Source organism: Littorina saxatilis, linkage group LG6, assembly GCF_037325665.1.
Source record: "Littorina saxatilis isolate snail1 linkage group LG6, US_GU_Lsax_2.0, whole genome shotgun sequence".
Taxonomy (NCBI): domain Eukaryota; kingdom Metazoa; phylum Mollusca; class Gastropoda; order Littorinimorpha; family Littorinidae; genus Littorina; species Littorina saxatilis.
In genome coordinates this window covers 44,069,553-44,086,119 of record NC_090250.1, presented here as the reverse complement: position 1 = coordinate 44,086,119, position 16,567 = coordinate 44,069,553, and the positions used below count along the sequence as shown (strand labels likewise).

The 16,567-nt window shown below is 44.0% G+C and overlaps 1 protein-coding gene across 4 annotated transcripts in view; it reads left to right on the top strand.

The window, feature by feature from the left end:
- LOC138969300 (E3 ubiquitin-protein ligase HERC2-like) overlaps positions 1-16,567 on the top strand; it is a 156,792-nt gene that overhangs the window by 52,866 nt on the left and 87,359 nt on the right. For all 4 annotated transcript variants that reach the window (XM_070342057.1, XM_070342056.1, XM_070342054.1 and 1 more), the window contains 17 exons: positions 717-888; positions 1,680-1,953; positions 4,199-4,399; positions 4,811-5,039; positions 5,539-5,678; positions 6,827-7,005; positions 7,325-7,548; positions 7,662-7,817; positions 8,625-8,810; positions 9,432-9,614; positions 9,980-10,071; positions 11,229-11,487; positions 12,905-13,145; positions 13,708-13,867; positions 14,840-15,035; positions 15,402-15,781; positions 16,251-16,427. In XM_070342057.1, the coding sequence (XP_070198158.1) occupies positions 717-888; positions 1,680-1,953; positions 4,199-4,399; positions 4,811-5,039; positions 5,539-5,678; positions 6,827-7,005; positions 7,325-7,548; positions 7,662-7,817; positions 8,625-8,810; positions 9,432-9,614; positions 9,980-10,071; positions 11,229-11,487; positions 12,905-13,145; positions 13,708-13,867; positions 14,840-15,035; positions 15,402-15,781; positions 16,251-16,427 (3,449 nt within the window). The remainder of the gene's footprint in view (positions 1-716; positions 889-1,679; positions 1,954-4,198; positions 4,400-4,810; positions 5,040-5,538; positions 5,679-6,826; positions 7,006-7,324; positions 7,549-7,661; positions 7,818-8,624; positions 8,811-9,431; positions 9,615-9,979; positions 10,072-11,228; positions 11,488-12,904; positions 13,146-13,707; positions 13,868-14,839; positions 15,036-15,401; positions 15,782-16,250; positions 16,428-16,567) is intronic.

Below are 16,567 nucleotides of genomic sequence, written 5' to 3'. Positions count from 1 at the left end.
AGGTGTTTCAGATTTATTTGTGTAAGGTTTGACCAGCCGCGCCAATGTCACTTGTGCTCAGTAACGTTCAGAGATACTGAAACCAGACCTTTGAAAGAACACCAGTTTTAGCAATTTTAGGAGGCATGTTTATTGTCAATTCTTTGATCAGTTCTATCGTCAATTCTTTTTTTAGTTAGCTTTCAATTTTAGGTTGATGTTCCCTGACTGTTCATCCATAGAAGAGCATAGAGGGTGCAGCAGGCTATATAGTATTCCAAATTAAAACTTAAAATGAACCATATAGACACATTGTTTTCATTGTCATTTGAATTGATGAAATCAGTCTTGCACACTGCTGTGTTTATACAGCCTGTCTGAAATGAAACGAGATGCTCTGGAGAAAGTAACTGACCAGCTACGATCTGGAGCCCTGGTAGCTCAGTTGGTATAGCACTGGACTTGTGATCCACAGGTGAGGGGTTTTGAATCGGGGCCGGGGCGTCAACTTTATGTGCAGGCTTAGAGACGGTATTAATATCCCACCTCCATGTCACCACTGTGGCACATAGAAGACCTTTGCCGTTCTGCCAGAAGTAGGTGCAGGTGGCTGATTACAGTCAAATGCGCACACACCTGGGTAGCGCGTCTCTGCTGCGACTAACAGGAAGCGACGCAAAGTTCCCAGCGATGGAACAATAAAGTAATGAATATGAAACTAAGAAATGTTGTTACAGGAGCGGTGTACAGTTGGGGCGACGGTGACTACGGCAAGCTGGGGCGCGGGGGGAGTGACGGCAGCAAGACACCCAAGCTGATAGAGAAACTGATGGGACAGGAGGTCATCAAGGCTTACTGTGGCGCTCAGTTTACACTGGCTCTCACCAAGTCTGGCCAGCTCTTCTCATGGTCAGTTGAATTTGATCAGCTAAAGTTTTGTGATAGAGGGTGTTACTTGAACATTGGCTGCAAATGTACTGAGATATTGTGTCTATTTTGAGATTTGTTTTGATATAACTTTGGTTACAAGGGAGGACAGGCGCAGTGGCGTGGTGGTAAGACGTCGGCCTCCTAATCGGGAGGTCGTGAGTTCGAATCCCGGTCGCTGCCGCCTGGTGGGTTAAGTGTGGAGATTTTTCCGATCTCCCAGGTCAACTTATGTGCAGACCTGGTAGTGGCTTATCCCCCTTCATGTGTATACGCAAGCATGAGACCAAGTGCGCACGGAAAAGATCCTGTAATTCATGTCAGAGTTCGGTGGGTTATAGAAACACAAAAATACCCAGCATGCTTCCCCCGAAAGCGGCGTATGGCTGCCTGAATGGCAGGGTAAAAACGGTCATACACGTAAAAATCCACTCGTGCTAAAAACATGAGTGAACGTGGGAGTCTAAGCCCATGAACGAAGAAGAAGAAGAAGGTTACAAGGGAGAGAAAAAAAATGAAGAAGCTGCATAATAAAGGGTAGGGTGAGGTGGGGGAAGGGAGAGTGTGTGTTTGTGATAGGAAGAGAAGGACTTCATGTGTGTATGTATGTGTTCGAAGGACTGTACGAAAGAGAGTGGATTAGTCAGCTGGTTGTTATATTTTGTCATTATCTATCTGTATTTGTGTGTGAATTTGGTCAGTTGTATCAGTGTGTTTTCTATTTTCTATTTTGCAACCCATATCATAATCAACCCTGGTTTGACTTTTTCCAGGGGCAAAGGGGACAACTTTCGACTGGGTCACGGCAGAGAGGAGCACGTTCGACACCCGCGTCTACTGGAAACTCTCGGTAACAAGCGTGTGGTTTCAGCCGCTGTCGGCGCCATGCACTGTCTGGCCATCACCGAGGAGGGGGAGGTGTTCGGGTGGGGGAAGAACGAGCAGGGCCAGCTGGGAGAAATGTCCACCACTCATGTAGCCGAACCCACCTTGCTGCCTGCTATAGAGGGAAAGTTCATTGTGGGTGCTACCTGCGGACCTTTGCAGGTGAAGAGGATTTTTGTGTGTGGTGGATGTTTAGAAAAGTGATAGGGATACAGTGGAACCCCCCTTTTAAGACCTCCAAAAATGTGACAAAATCGGGTCTTAAAAAGAAGGGAATCTTACAATAGGGGTAAATTTATAGAGGTTATGATTAGAAATTCTAAGAAAACAGGGTCTTAAAAGGGAGGGAGTCTTAAATTGGAGGGTCTTCTTCTTCTGCGTTCGTGGGCTGAAACTCCTATGTACACTCGTGTTTTTTGCACGAGTGGAATTTTACGTGTATGACCGTTTTTTACCCCGCCATTCAGGCAGCCATACGCTGCTTTCGGAGGAAGCATGCTGGGTATTTTCGTGTTTCTCTAACCCACCGAACTCTGACATGGATTACAGGATCTTTTCCGTGCGCACTTGGTCTTGTGCTTGCGTGTACACACGAAGGGGGATAAGCCACTAGCAGGTCTGCACATAAGTTGACCTGGGAGATCGGAAAAATCTCCACACTTAACCCACCAGGCGGCCGCGACCAGGATTCGAACCCTCGACCTTCCGATTAAGAGGCCGACGTCTTACCACCCCGCCACAGCGCCCGTCTAAACAGGGTCTTAAAAGGGAGGGAGTCTTAAATTGGAGGGTCTTAAAAGGGAGGGAGTCTTAGATTGAAGGGTCTTAAAAGGGAGGGAGTCTTAAATTGGAGGGTCTTAAAAGGGAGGGAGTCTTAAATTGGAGGGTCTTAAAAGGGAGGGAGTCTTAAATTGGAGGGTCTTAAAAGGGAGGGAGTCTTAAATTGGAGGGTCTTAAAAGGGAGGGAGTCTTAAATTGGAGGGTCTTAAAAGGGAGGGAGTCTTAAATTGGAGGGTCTTAAAAGGGAGGGAGTCTTAAATTGGAGAGTCTTAAATTGGAGAGTCTTAAATTGGAGGGTCTTAAAAGGGAGGGAGTCTTAAATTGGAGGGTCTTAAAAGGGCGGTTCCCCTGTGGTGCATGTATTGCTTGTTATTTTCGACCTTCAGGGTTGAGGCATAAGATGTTCGTTTTGTGGATGTTGGCGTGTGTGAGGAAAGCTGGTGCTAGGTTACCCTATCTGCTGCCGTAAACATTATATAGCAATATTTGGACTATATAATAAAATGAGAATTGCTATAAGCAAGGAAAATCAGTCTGTAGCGTAAGCTTATAAGATAGAAAAGTTACCCACACTTGGTTGTCCCTTGACCAGAACAGTCCCTGTACATTTTTCTCACCCTGCAGCAGTCTTTGATGAAAATCAAGCTTCAATTTCCCTTCACAACAAGTGAGCGACAAAAAACACCAAAATATTGTGGTTTTTTGACTCACATGCGAAGCAAAAGTGAGTCTATGTACTCACCCGAGTCGTCCGTCCGTCCGTCCGTCCGGACGTCCGTCCGGACGTCCGTCCGTCCGTCCGGAAAACTTTAACGTTGGATATTTCTTGGACACTATTCAGTCTATCAGTATCAAATTTGGCAAGATGGTGTATGATGACAAGGCCCCAAAAAACATACATAGCATCTTGACCTTGCTTCAAGGTCAAGGTCGCAGGGGCCATAAATGTTGCCTAAAAAACAGCTATTTTTCACATTTTCCCCATTTTCTCTGAAGTTTTTGAGATTGAATACCTCACCTATATATGATATATAGGGCAAAGTAAACCCCATCTTTTGATACCAGTTTGGTTTACCTTGCTTCAAGGTCAAGGTCACAGGAGCTCTTCAAAGTTGGATTGTATACATATTTTGAAGTGACCTTGACCCTGAACTATGGAAGATAACTGTTTCAAACTTAAACATTATGTGGGGCACATGTTATGCTTTCATCATGAGACACATTTGGTCACATATGATCAAGGTCAAGGTCACTTTGACCCTTATGAAATGTGACCAAAATAAGGTAGTGAACCACTAAAAGTGACCATATCTCATGGTAGAAAGAGCCAATAAGCACCATTGTACTTCCTATGTCTTGAATTAACAGCTTTGTGTTCCATGCTAGGTTTAGTTATTTGACCTTGACCCTGAAGGTCAAGGTCATGTAAAGGTCAAGGTCAAGCATGTGAGTCGTATGGGCTTTGCCCTTCTTGTTTTAGGATAAAAGTTGCTTGTTGATGTCAATGCTTGTTATTTTCTGAGGTGCCAGGAGGTTAGTTCCACATAACTGTCACTTACTCTTGTTGCACATGTCGTATGCATCGTTTCTCTCAAGTCAGCAACAATTTCTTTTCTTTCTCCTACAGACGTTCTTCTGGTCATCCAGTACTCAGTGGACAGTGGGCTCTCGCATCCCCTTCATTGTGGACGTCAGTCAGTGGACGTTGGAGAGAATCGATGAGCTCCTGGCTGTGGTGTGCGAGGGGCTGGACGGTCGCAGTGACCGCCCCCCGCCCCAAGACAAGGAATGCATGGCTGTGGCCGCTCTCAACTTGCTCAATCTGCAGGTGAGAGAGACAGAGCGGAGGCGAGATGGTTGGTTGGTTATTGGTTTTTATTGTCCCTTCAATCTGTATCACTAGGCTATGTGGGACCGATGCAAGTTTGTTACCTTGCTCAGTTTTTATGGCAGTCTCCAGGGGAGGTGAGAAGATACCTAAAGATAAGAGTATTGTCTTGCTAAATAGTTCCTGAAGAAAAGACCTTCCTTTGGTTATGCTAAAGTTTTAGGGTAGTGAGGAAAAGTCACAAGTGTTGAACACAAGAATACACAACTTTTTCTTTTAGAAGCAGAGCCAGTTTGGAAGCATCTTGATTTCAAAGGTAAATCTTCAGACTAGACAGCAGCTTGTGTTGTTCATGAACTGCATGGAATTGAGAACAACCTCAATATGTGCAAACATGTTTTCATTCCACAGCTTCATGCAGCCATCTCCCAATCAGAAGAAGTCGACAGTCTAGGGCTGGGTCCAGGGTGCCCCCTGGTGAGCAGCCTGAAACAGAGAGTGGTGTCCCTTGCCAGCAACTCTGGCGTGATCAGCACAGTGCAGATGGCAGCACAAGCCACATTGCAGAGCGGTTGGTCCATTCTGCTGCCCACGGCTGAGGAACGCGCCAGAGCTCTGTCCACTCTACTGGCCAACGGAGGTAATGGGTTGTGCCGATTAACCACAGTAGGTAGACACATGTATAGCACAGCAGCAGGGGTTGGGTTGTCTTCTGTATTGGGATTTCTGACCGCTATACTCATTCAAGAATGAGGCAGAGCGCTATTTTAATATCTGATAAACTATGGAAAGTAAATGCTCTAAATGCATACAACATGTGCAATAGAGAAAGTGACAGTTATGCAGAATCAATCTCCTGGTGCCTGAGAGAATAACAGCTTACTTCTCGAATCATATGACTGATTCACGGCTTCACTCCATATTGCCTTTGTATCTTCTTCTTCTTCTTCTGCGTTCGATGTTCGCCTTTGTATAAAAATTGAAGTGCAGAGAACCTCCCATGCCTTTATGCACAAAATCTCCAGTAAATGATTAAAAAAACCAAAAAATTAATTTAAGATTGGAAGTGGTCACTCATATTTGGCATACGTTGATTATAAATTGCATTGCGTAAATGAAGAAGTGTTAAACGTTTTCAGGTCGTGAGGTGTCAGTGATGAGCTCAGGCCAGCGGTTCATGACGGACCTACTGGTCAGCAGTCTGATGGCCGATGGGGGCCTGGAGACCTCCCTCAACATGGCGGTCAAGGCGGAAATCAAGGAGCTGGAGGAGAGAAAGGTTCGCTGATATTCCATGTCTCAGGTTTTTTGCTTTGATTGAACAAATGGATGACCCAAAATGTATGATTTTAGTGTTTGTAGGATATCACAGTAATGAGTATGTCGCACGCTTTCCTTCTTTGCCACTACTAAAGCAAACGTGTGCAAGATTGTATGTTACACGCTTTAGGAGCATGGCAAGAACAGATTCAAACTCAAAATCGTCCCTCCAAAAGCCAAAAAATTAACACACGACTTTTATTTCTCCTGCTGTTATCATTTCTTCTCTTTACACATTCTTCAACGCTCAGAATACTGAAAACGGCATCCCAGACGACAGTACTGTTTCCATACGCGAATTTAGCTTCTCTTGGAAAGTGGCTAGCTCAAGAGGCCTGTTAGTCTGAAACTATAAGGACAGAGTTCTGAACATAGATGACAAAGATCCCGGAATGAACAAACATTTCGCGGATGCAGACAAAGAAAGACGTCATGAAGAATGCGATGCTTCAAAAAATACAGACTGTGACGATGACTGTGACGTCATTCACATACACCGAGACGTCATTCACAGTTGTTAGGTCACTTCCGTCAAAAAGTAGATCTCTCCACAATGGCTGCTCCTGTGTTTAGGTTTGTCAAGCTTGAGTACACAAAACGTGTTTGTTCTCTCCTCAGTTGAAGCTGTGAGACATAAATGCTATTCCGACTTGGTCGTGTGACAGAGTTTTCTTCCACACTCGATTAGCTGATGTCTAACTCAGCCTGACGGCTTCGTTAGACAATCAACGTAATCTCGTGTGGAAGACAACGTCTGTCACACGACCAAGTCGGAATAGCAGGTAATATACCCCCCAGGAAAAAAGGATGCACTCTGTCACATAACCTCACTGCTTTTTCTATCATTTTTTGTTGTTGTTGGTTGATTTGTTGTTGTTGACTGATCATTGTGGTATGGTGTGTTTGTGTGTATGACAATGTGATTATTTGTGTGTCGGTTTGACTGTGTCGGTGTGGGTGACTGTGTTTTCTGTGACTCTCTGTGTCAGTGTGTGTTGGAAGGAGAAAGTAGAAATCTGCTAAGGAAAAGTTTCTTTGATTTTTTTTTCTCAAGAAAAAACCCAGATTTAATCATGGTGCTCAAAATTTGATGTGCAATGTTATCAGGAGAAAGAGGGTGATGCAGCGGAGGCAGACGAAGATGAGAGCGGCAAGATGAGTGAGGCAACAAACGACATCAAGTGTGAAGCGTCAATGTCGTCAGCTAGGGACGTCAGCCAGGCAGAGTGTCTGTCTGAGTCACAGGCAGTCATTCCACTACTTCAGCTTATACAGCAGCTTCTCAGGTGGGTTAAAGCTGAAGAGTATCACTAAAACTAATTGATTGGCTTTTGAAGGGGGCATGTGTGGGAAACATGGGCAGGACAGTTGGTAGACACATGCATATCTGGGCACAATATCCAGGGTAGTCGAAGATGGATTGGAGCTGGATTTCTGCAAGTACAGAGAAGAAAGATGTGCAGAGTAAATGCAAATATGGCTGCGGCAGATCACAGCTGTATTGCAACTGCCAACGATTTCAACAGATTGGGCTCCAGGAATGCGAGAACAGAACATTAAAATTTGCTTCAGTGACTGACAGAATCTTTAATGTTTTGTTTACAGAAATTCCACAACATACACACTGGCCCAGATACAAGACATCGCCCGTGACAGCGGTGGTAAAACACCTGATGGAGAAATGATGGAGATGTCCCCATCCCTCCACCTCCTCCTCCAGTTCCAGAGACTGCTGGTGGCCAGAATATTCTCCACAGAAATGGCCGTGATGACCAAGAGCTCAGAGACCAAGGAGGAAGAGGACTATGTCAAACCAACTTCAGAAATTGGTAGGGATAAATTTATTTGTTGGATTGCTTCAATGTTTGTGTTGGATGAAAGACTAAAACAACTGTGACTTAAGAACGGATAGGCATGCTTTAATCTCATGTTTTTTTCTCAGGTCTCGAGATGCAGGGAGCAGCATCAGTGCTACGCAAGTACTGCAGCCAGCTGTGCAGTCATGTCAACAACGTTCTTTCTTCGGCTGTGAGCGTTGCCAGCAGTAGCGGTCGCTACTTCTGTCAGGTCTCAAATGTCATCGCAAAAGACGTCACAGGTAAAACATTGGCAACTTTTTCATTTTTGGATTTCAGTAGCTGTCATAAAAAGGAATCAGCGTGAGTAAAATGTCTGGGTTTATTTCTTCAGCAGTTGCTGTTGCTTTGCTGTAAGTTATCCCTCACCATGACCTTGCTGGTCATTTTCTTTGGACTTCCATGTCAGCCGCTGTTGTTATTTTGAAGACTTCATGTCTGGCAGTTGCTGCATTGAAAAGTCAGACTTTCAAAGTGAATGACTCAGAAACAGTGACAGAATGGGAGAGACGTGTTCATTTTGCCTGCAGACCGCAACACGGTGGCCTAGTGGTAAGGCGTCCGCCCAGTGAGCGGGAGGTCGTGGGTTCGAACCCTGGCCGGGTCATACCTAAGACTTTAAAATTGGCAATCTAGTGGCTGCTCCGCCTGGCGTCTGGCATTACGGGGTTAGTGCCAGGACTGGTTGGTCCGGTGTCAGAATAATGTGACTGGGTGAGACAGGAAGCCTGTGCTGCGACTTCTGTCTTGTGTGTGGCGCACGTTAAATGTCAAAGCAGCACCGCCCTGATATCACCCTTCGTGGTGGACTGGGCGTTAAGCAAACAAACAAACAAACAAAATTTTGCCTGCAATGAAATAATTAGTTGAATTTTTAGTCTGTCAGATTTTGTTGGTGCTTGGAGAGTAGAATTTCTTCACCTGTCATATACTGAACTAATACTAGTACATTTTAGAGTTCAGAGCTCTTGAGCAGGTACATAACCTTCGTTACATGCAAGATTTTAATAATTGCTTACATAGAGATATTTTAAAAACCCTACTTTCAGGTGTTCTCCTACCTGAGCTGCTGTCATGCTTGGTGCTGCTGAGTGTGCGTTGTGGCAGCGTTGTGCGAGTGTCGCGGGCAGTGATTGTGGTGGGACAGACTCTGGAACTGATGGACCAGTTCAACCAGTTGGCGCCTGGCCGGGACCGTGATGACCAAGAGGACCTCGCCTGGCCTGGAGTCTGGAGTGAGTAGTAGATAGATTGCAGTTGGAAATAAAGTTTACAAAAATAAAAATATAATGACAGCTTATGAAGCGCAAACCACAGAAACCTCTGCCCTTTACATATTAACAATGAATAAAAACCACAGTATTTCAACATTAAATACATGTACATTCTAGCAATTCTAGCAAAATAATAAAACAATAAACTAATACAACAAATGAAATTGTCATGTATATTTTCTCTTAAACTTTTGGGGGGAAAATAAAGCAAACACAGGTTGTTCTGTTTTTTAGAACATCTATGAAAAATGTGGTCAGTAGGCTAATTCACTTATAAAGTTTCTGTCATGAATAAAATGTCATCATTCAAGTCTGTTTCAGGGCAGTTATAAAAGGAAATAGGTTTTCTTTTCATACCTTTTGAAGTTGACAAGCAACTGTAGGTATAATTATTTTCTGGAGATGTAACATTCGACAATTGCTATTCTCTTTATTCTTGTAACTGTTGCAGTCCTTTCTTTGTATAGAATATGTAATACCTTTGTCTTCCATCCACATTGTAAATAATGTTAGTGATATAGCTTTCACTTTGAACACAGAACCAAACGTGAGGTTAAAAAGTATTTGTGTGTATTGATTTAGGCTACACCCTGGAGCGCTACACCCAGAAGTCGTTTGACGACGTTCAGATGATCCGCAAGGTTGACCTGGAGAACCACAACAAAGATGGCGGCCTGTGGGTGGTGATTCATGGGAAAGTGTACGACATTCACGACTTCAAGTCACAGGCCCCCTGCGGCAGAGATATCCTCACGGAGTACGCAGGTCAGTCAATGTACTTTCTCAATATGATTTTCTTTCATTTCAAGCCCTGGTGAACAGCTGGCCGGTTGATTACGAAAGGCAATTAGATGAGCTAGCTTCAAGCATGATCGGTCTTTGACAAAAATAAAAATGTCTCCTAGATCATTGTGACCAATTAAGATGACAGAACAAGCTCACATAAATTGAAGCATTAATAGGGAGAGCTGTGATATATGAAAATCACATCAGTTGCCTCTTCACAGAGTATGTCAGATTTTAATTTCAGGGGATATCTGGACTGTTTTAAAACTCTGGAAACTTTCAAACCTCTTTGCACTAGGTTTGTGTTGGTCTCTTGTCATTTGGAATAAATGCATTCATTGCAGGGAGAGATGCATCCCATGTGTTTGAGAGTGTACGCCACTCAGAGGAGGCCAGAGAAATGATGCAGGCTTTCTATGTGGGACAGTATGTGGATGTAAGTATACACTACCTGATTGTATTTATATCCTCTTAATCCTTTCGCTGCCAATCAAAACTGACTTATGTGCATTCCTGATTGCCAGGGAATTTTGGAGTTCGGGGTGTAATAATTCACAAAAAATTCTAGCTCCAAACTCGCAGTAGGTAGGTAAGTAAAACCTATGTTATTTTTAAAGGAAATTGAACCAAGAACCTGGTTTTAGTGTCTAAACATGGAAATAATAATTAGTTTGGCTTATAATGATGTTCAAATATGAACTTTTGAAAAATCAGTCCGGCGCATCTTCCGGTGCCTGTGGATCAAACACAGGTGGCTGTTTTGCTTGCTCGAAGAAAGGATCATAATCACTGTCATCTACCTGTTTCCAACGAATCGTCTGAAAGATCATCTCCCCCTTCCCCTGTCAGTATCCATAATCGTTTGCAGCGCCTGTAGCGTCAGTCCGGCTTTGTTTTTCCCTACTACGGCCCGGTCGACTGTCACCGTTAGCCATTTTGACGAGTCGAGCCTTCTCTCCCCTTCCCTGCTGCCAAGGCCGAAAATAGCCTTCAGACGCAAAACCGCGTGACCATTTATGTTTATTCATGAGAATGAGGTATACTACCAAGCCATTGGCTGGTATTTGTGTGTCAGCAGTGACGTAGCATTTCTGGAAAATTCCTGAACTAAGCTGACGGGTTTACCCGTCACGTAGGCGCTGCGGCTGCACTGGCACATGACGGCAGTCAAGGGGTTAATTAATACAGAAATACAAAAAAAGGTAGACTGCTAACAATTTCAAAAATCAGAAAACAAGAAAGATAGATAGACAAGTTTATGGAGCGTTTGATTACACAAATATTTTGGTTTGGGCTATAATAAAATAACTTTATATGTGTACAAAAAATCCAAAATAAACACGCATGCAAGACACGAGTGTACCTGGGAGTTGCAGCCCATGAACAGAAGAAAAAGAAGCGTAACCTCAGACGGTGTCCAACAGATTTCGATATTTGTCTGGGTGTCTTTGGATTTGGAAGAAAGATGCAAACAAAAGTCTGGTCAAAATTCTGTAGTTTGTATACACGATAAAAAGAATTCAGTTTAAAAAAAAATTTGAAAAATAAAGAAAAAAAAGAAGCAGACTCTTATGTATCACTTTTCAATTGCAGCCAGAGAAAGACATCGTGCAGTCAGTGGATTCCAGCTCCATGTCTTCGCCCCTGATCGACGCGGAGCGCACCCTGGGTACGTTGCTAGGCCTGCACGCAGCGGAGCAGGTTCGCAGCACTCCGCTCGCTGCGGAGGAGGTGGAGTGCGGAGAGTGGCTGCAGGCAGACTTTTTCTCCGGCGGACTGCAGGTCCTTCAGCCCCACAACAGCTTTGATGAAGAGAAAGGGGAGACCAGGAGCCCAAGTATGAACACTCCAGGTATGACACTGCACATTGTTGTGATATTACTTGTCTTTCTTTGCTGTTTGCTCACTGCTTCCCCATTCTCACAAGAGGAAAGGGAGGGAGAAGAAAACAGTATTCATTACCTTGTAAGATATAGGGACAAAATAACCTTGCAAGTACAAACTTGTATGTTCAGAGTTGAAAGTTCATTCATACAGTCGAACCCACCTAAAACGAACACGCTAGTTACGAATTTTGACTTATAACGTATTAGTTTTAAGTTCCCAACTGAATACCTCTTTCTTCATGCTTAAAAAAATGCTTGAAACGAATTCTTTGTTACGAATTTATGCTTATAACGAGCACTTTTTGGATTCCCAAGCATGCATAATGTCTGTAATTTACTCACGCTTATGACGAAATCTTTAAAACTCGTCCCGACATATCATGGGAATTTGAGAAGTTTGAATGTGTCAAAGTCGCCGGAATGCAAGTATTCTGCCATGTTTATTTGGTGTCCAAGGGAGGTCACCGATAATAAACAAGTGAAACAAAGAAGAAAAGTGAAAAAGTTTGAAGAAAAATATCACACACACACACACACACACACTTTGTAACCAACACACACATGTAGTCCCGGAATAAGCTTTTTTGGGATGATTTACGATTTTTGCGCACATTTTCGAGCAGACGAAAACACAACATGGCGGCTCTCGCTCCTCCAACTATCGCAAGACACAAAAAAACGAAATCTCACGCGTGCGAGATCCTGATACATCCGGTGTTTCTCTGTACGCTATCTTGTCACAACGACTTGTTGACAAACGAAGATTCGCGAAAGAAAGAGAAAAGCGCCGAGTCTTGAGTAGAGAGCTAATAAAGTACAGGTAATCGCTAATCGAGCGAAATGAAAATCCGCGGCGACTTCCATTAGGTGAATGCTATTCAAGTTTAGGTAATGTTTTAGCCGCATCTTGGCAGAGAACAAGAAGAAACAAGCGATCTCTCTTGAGAGAAAGCTAGAAATTGTACACGACGTCGACGAATTTCTTAATACGAATTTCGGTTAAGACGAACTTATTTCCCGATCCCCAGTGATTCGTCTTAAGCGAGTTCGACTGTATAATGTATATTTATTTAACGTTTAAATAGTGTGGTCTTATTCATAGTAAATGTGTAAAGTGCGGAGATCACAGATCTCCGTGGTTCGTTCTGTATAAGCTATCATCATTATTATTGTTATCTAAACTTAGCAACAAAATATTGTGACAAATTTTGCAGCCAAATAAAAACATTGATTCCCGTGTAATTTCATTCAAACTTTCTATGACAGTTAAGGCCGTTCACTTGACTATCTGGATCACCTTTCGGATTAAAGATTTCTTTTACAGGGATCACATGACCCAATAATTGTTTTGCTAAGTTTACATTAAAACCCAAACTTCTGCAGGCGCCACACCCACGTCAGAGCACGACCACCTGCCTCAGACCATGGACAAGGAGCGACTGTACGAGGAAGAGAACGCCAGCGCTGACGCAGCCAAGCCATTTCTGATGGCACTGTCGGAGGGGCGAGTTGCCGAACCGACAGTGAAGGTGTTTCTGGCCATGGTGGAACGTTTCGCTCAAAGCCACCACCTCAACTTCCCCATCGAGTTCCCTCAAGACCACCCTGTGGAGGAGGTCGGCAGGTAAGTTCGTCAGGCTGGTGCTTAAGCACTGTAGAACTGCTCAGAAATGGACTGACGGCTTTGTTAGACAAATCAACAAATCTCTTGTGGAAGAAAACTCTGTCAAACAACAAGTCTGAATAGCAGGCCCAGTACCTACTTTTTCTTTGCGTTCATACTATCGTTGCCTCATCTCTTATAGCAGAAGAACATGTTAATGGTCGATTTGAAAGGTTTGTTACTGATGGCGGTGTTACTGAAACACAGAGACCTGGGCCACGGGGTGCTGGGCCTGATGTATGTTGAAGAACATGAATGATGTTCAAGTCATGAACTGTTGTTGCTGTTGCCAGGCTACTGATGGCGGTGTTACTGAAGCACACAGACCTGGGCCACGTGGTGCTGGGCCTGATGTATGTTAAAGTCATGAATGATGTTCAAGTCATGAACTGTTGTTGCTGTTGCCAGGCTACTGATGGCGGTGTTACTGAAGCACACAGACCTGGGCCACGTGGTGCTGGGCCTGATGTATGTTAAAGTCATGAATGATGTTCAAGTCATGAACTGTTGTTGCTGTTGCCAGGCTACTGATGGCGGTGTTACTGAAGCACACAGACCTGGGCCACGTGGTGCTGGGCCTGATGGAACACGGCCAGGGGGAGACAGTACACAAGCCTTTCCTGCCTCGCTCCGTCCTCGAGATCTGTCGCGCCGTCCACTCTGCCAAGAAAGCTCTTATCAAGGTGAGTCAGCAAAAGAGCTATACAGACCTGGGAACCCATACGATTTCGCCGTATTTTGTACGCATGATTGTCGAAAATACGATCAGTACGGTCAGTGGGAAAACAATACGACGAGAAAAATTCCTATACTACTTTTCTTTACAAGCCCATCCCGAAGATGATACAGTTTTTGTCAGTAAACATTGAAAAAAGCATTTGTTTTAAATGTATAGGTACACGTAATTAACGGTGTGACGGACGCGTGTGAAACATGTTTTAATCATGGATGTTCAAATGTTGTGTGGGGTACGCTCATGTTTCTGAAAATACACCAAGTTTACTTGAGAATACTCCAAGTGCAAAACGGGTGTTCCCAGGCCTGGCTATATATTTGAGTAGACTTATACAGTCAAACCTGCCCTTGCAACCTCCTCTCAATCACGACCTCCTGCCTATTATGATCACCAGAAAAGGATCTCTGATGACTTTTTTTTTAATGCTGTATAATTGCCTTTCCATGGTGACCACCTGTATATAACGACGACTTTTGGTTGGTATCTTGGGTGGTGGTTATAGACAGGTTTGACTGTAGTATCATCTCTTTCTTGTCTTCCTGTTACTTTCTCAAAAGTAATGATAGCTAACTTCTTTGACAAGAGTGGATTTTGGCTTCCAGTGTAGGTTCAGCTGAGTCAATCTGTGCCTTTTTGATGCATTTCTCCATAGGCCTGTCTTCCTGGCCTGGCTTTTTTCTTCTTCTCAATTTGTCTATTTCTCACCCCTGCCTTCTCCTCTGGTTCATCTACACCCTTCTCAGTGTGTGTGTGTGTGTGTGTGTGTGTGTGTGCGCACACATATAAAGGATAGACAGTGAGGGATGGAATCAGAGAAGAAAAAACAACAACAGTGGCAGATCATATTTTGTTAAACGGGCAAATATTTTGTTAAACGGGCAAATGACATTATCTCTATCTGTACTTTTTGTTCTCACAGGCTCACCAAGATCAGGGCCGTTCATACAAAGAGGTTTGCGCACCTGTGATAGAACGCTGCCTCTTCCTCTTCAGCGAACTGCGACCGGCCACAGGCGATGAAGTCAACACCTTCACCCGCTCCAAGCTTCTGCGATCCATGCCTCGCTGGAGAGAGGTCATCTCAAAGATTGTGGAAGACAAGAAGAAGTCCAAGAGTAAGTGCTTGACCACAGTGCTAGGAAACGTATCTGCAAAATGGAAACGTAAGAAGAAGAATGAATTATCCCTTACTGCACCTTCTAGAAAGTTGTTCGCAAGCGACTGATCCATCACTATGTTTTCTTGTAGATTTGAAAGTTGTTCGCAAGAGTAACTTTGCCGAGGCTTTCGCTGACTAGAAAGCAATTAAAGCTCTGCATTTGTAAGGTTTTCAGTACTTAATCATATGGCCTTATGGGGTGTGATGTTGGTGGTGATAAATTGTCCTGTTGTTACCCAAAGAAAGTAGCTGGTTTGCTTATTGTACAAAAGTTGATACTGAGTTGATACTCTCAGTATAAACGTGCCTTTTTTTATATCAGGAAACGTGGATGTGAAAGAAGACGACAAAGACGACTTCATTCCACTGAAAGCCAGCGGAGGTGACAGCGACGAAACCAAAGACTCTGAAACAAAAGATGACGATGAACTAGCAGCAAGTGAAAGCAAAGACGAAGCAGAAGCAACCCAGGAGACAGAAACAGGAGGAAGTGGAGAAGGCATCACCCTCGTCCCACAGGAAGGCAGAGGGGAAGGGGAGGTGACCGTGCAACTGACAGAAGATGGCGCCACTGCTGCTGCCATGGCAACAAGTAGTCATGGGGCTGGGGACAGCAAGATGGAGGAAATAGCCGACAAGTCCGATGACGGACTACGGGAAGCTGACTCGGAGGAAGAGCAGGATGTGGCAGAGTCGAAACAGGTGAGAACTAGGATACAGCAGTATCAGCTTTTTGTCATGAGTTTAAAATTATTTTTTTTTACTTATCTTTGATCTGTTTGAGTTCCAAGAAAAACAGAAAGCAGCTGTGTTGTACAGAATTCACAAAATTACGAAAAAAGGCAATAAGCCTTTGGGTTCTAAGATAATACTGTGCGTTATATATGTGTGATGTGATTTTTCTGTTGTTGTGAAAGGTCCACACATGCACACACACCACCCCTTCCGCTACCACTGGGGAAAAAATACACACCATTCCCCCTCCACCCCTTCCGCTACCACTGGGGAACAAATACACACCATTCCCCCTCCACCTCTTCCGCTACCACTGGGGAACAAATACACACCATTCCCCCTCCACCCCTTCCGCTACCACTGGGGAACAAATGCAGGACTTTATAAAGCAAGATAATGCGTGCAGTATAACAAATTAGAATTCTGTGCCTAACAGAGTGACCCCTGGGAACACATAGTGAATGCAGTGACCAGTACACAGAGGATGAAGTGGTTGAGACAGAGATTGACCGGAGCAAGGAACGACAGTCATCTGGTCAGCAAGATCATCGAATTTATCCTCTATGAGCATCCCATCGACATTGAGAAGCTGCGCCGATCACTCTACCATCAGGTGACGGATCATTTTCACGTTGGGTTGGATGATGAACAGTATTAATTTTAATGCAATACAGTGGAACCCCGTTTTTAAGACTCCCTCCTTTCTAAGACCCTGTCTTCTCTGATTTTCTGTTCTTAACTCATGTAGATTTA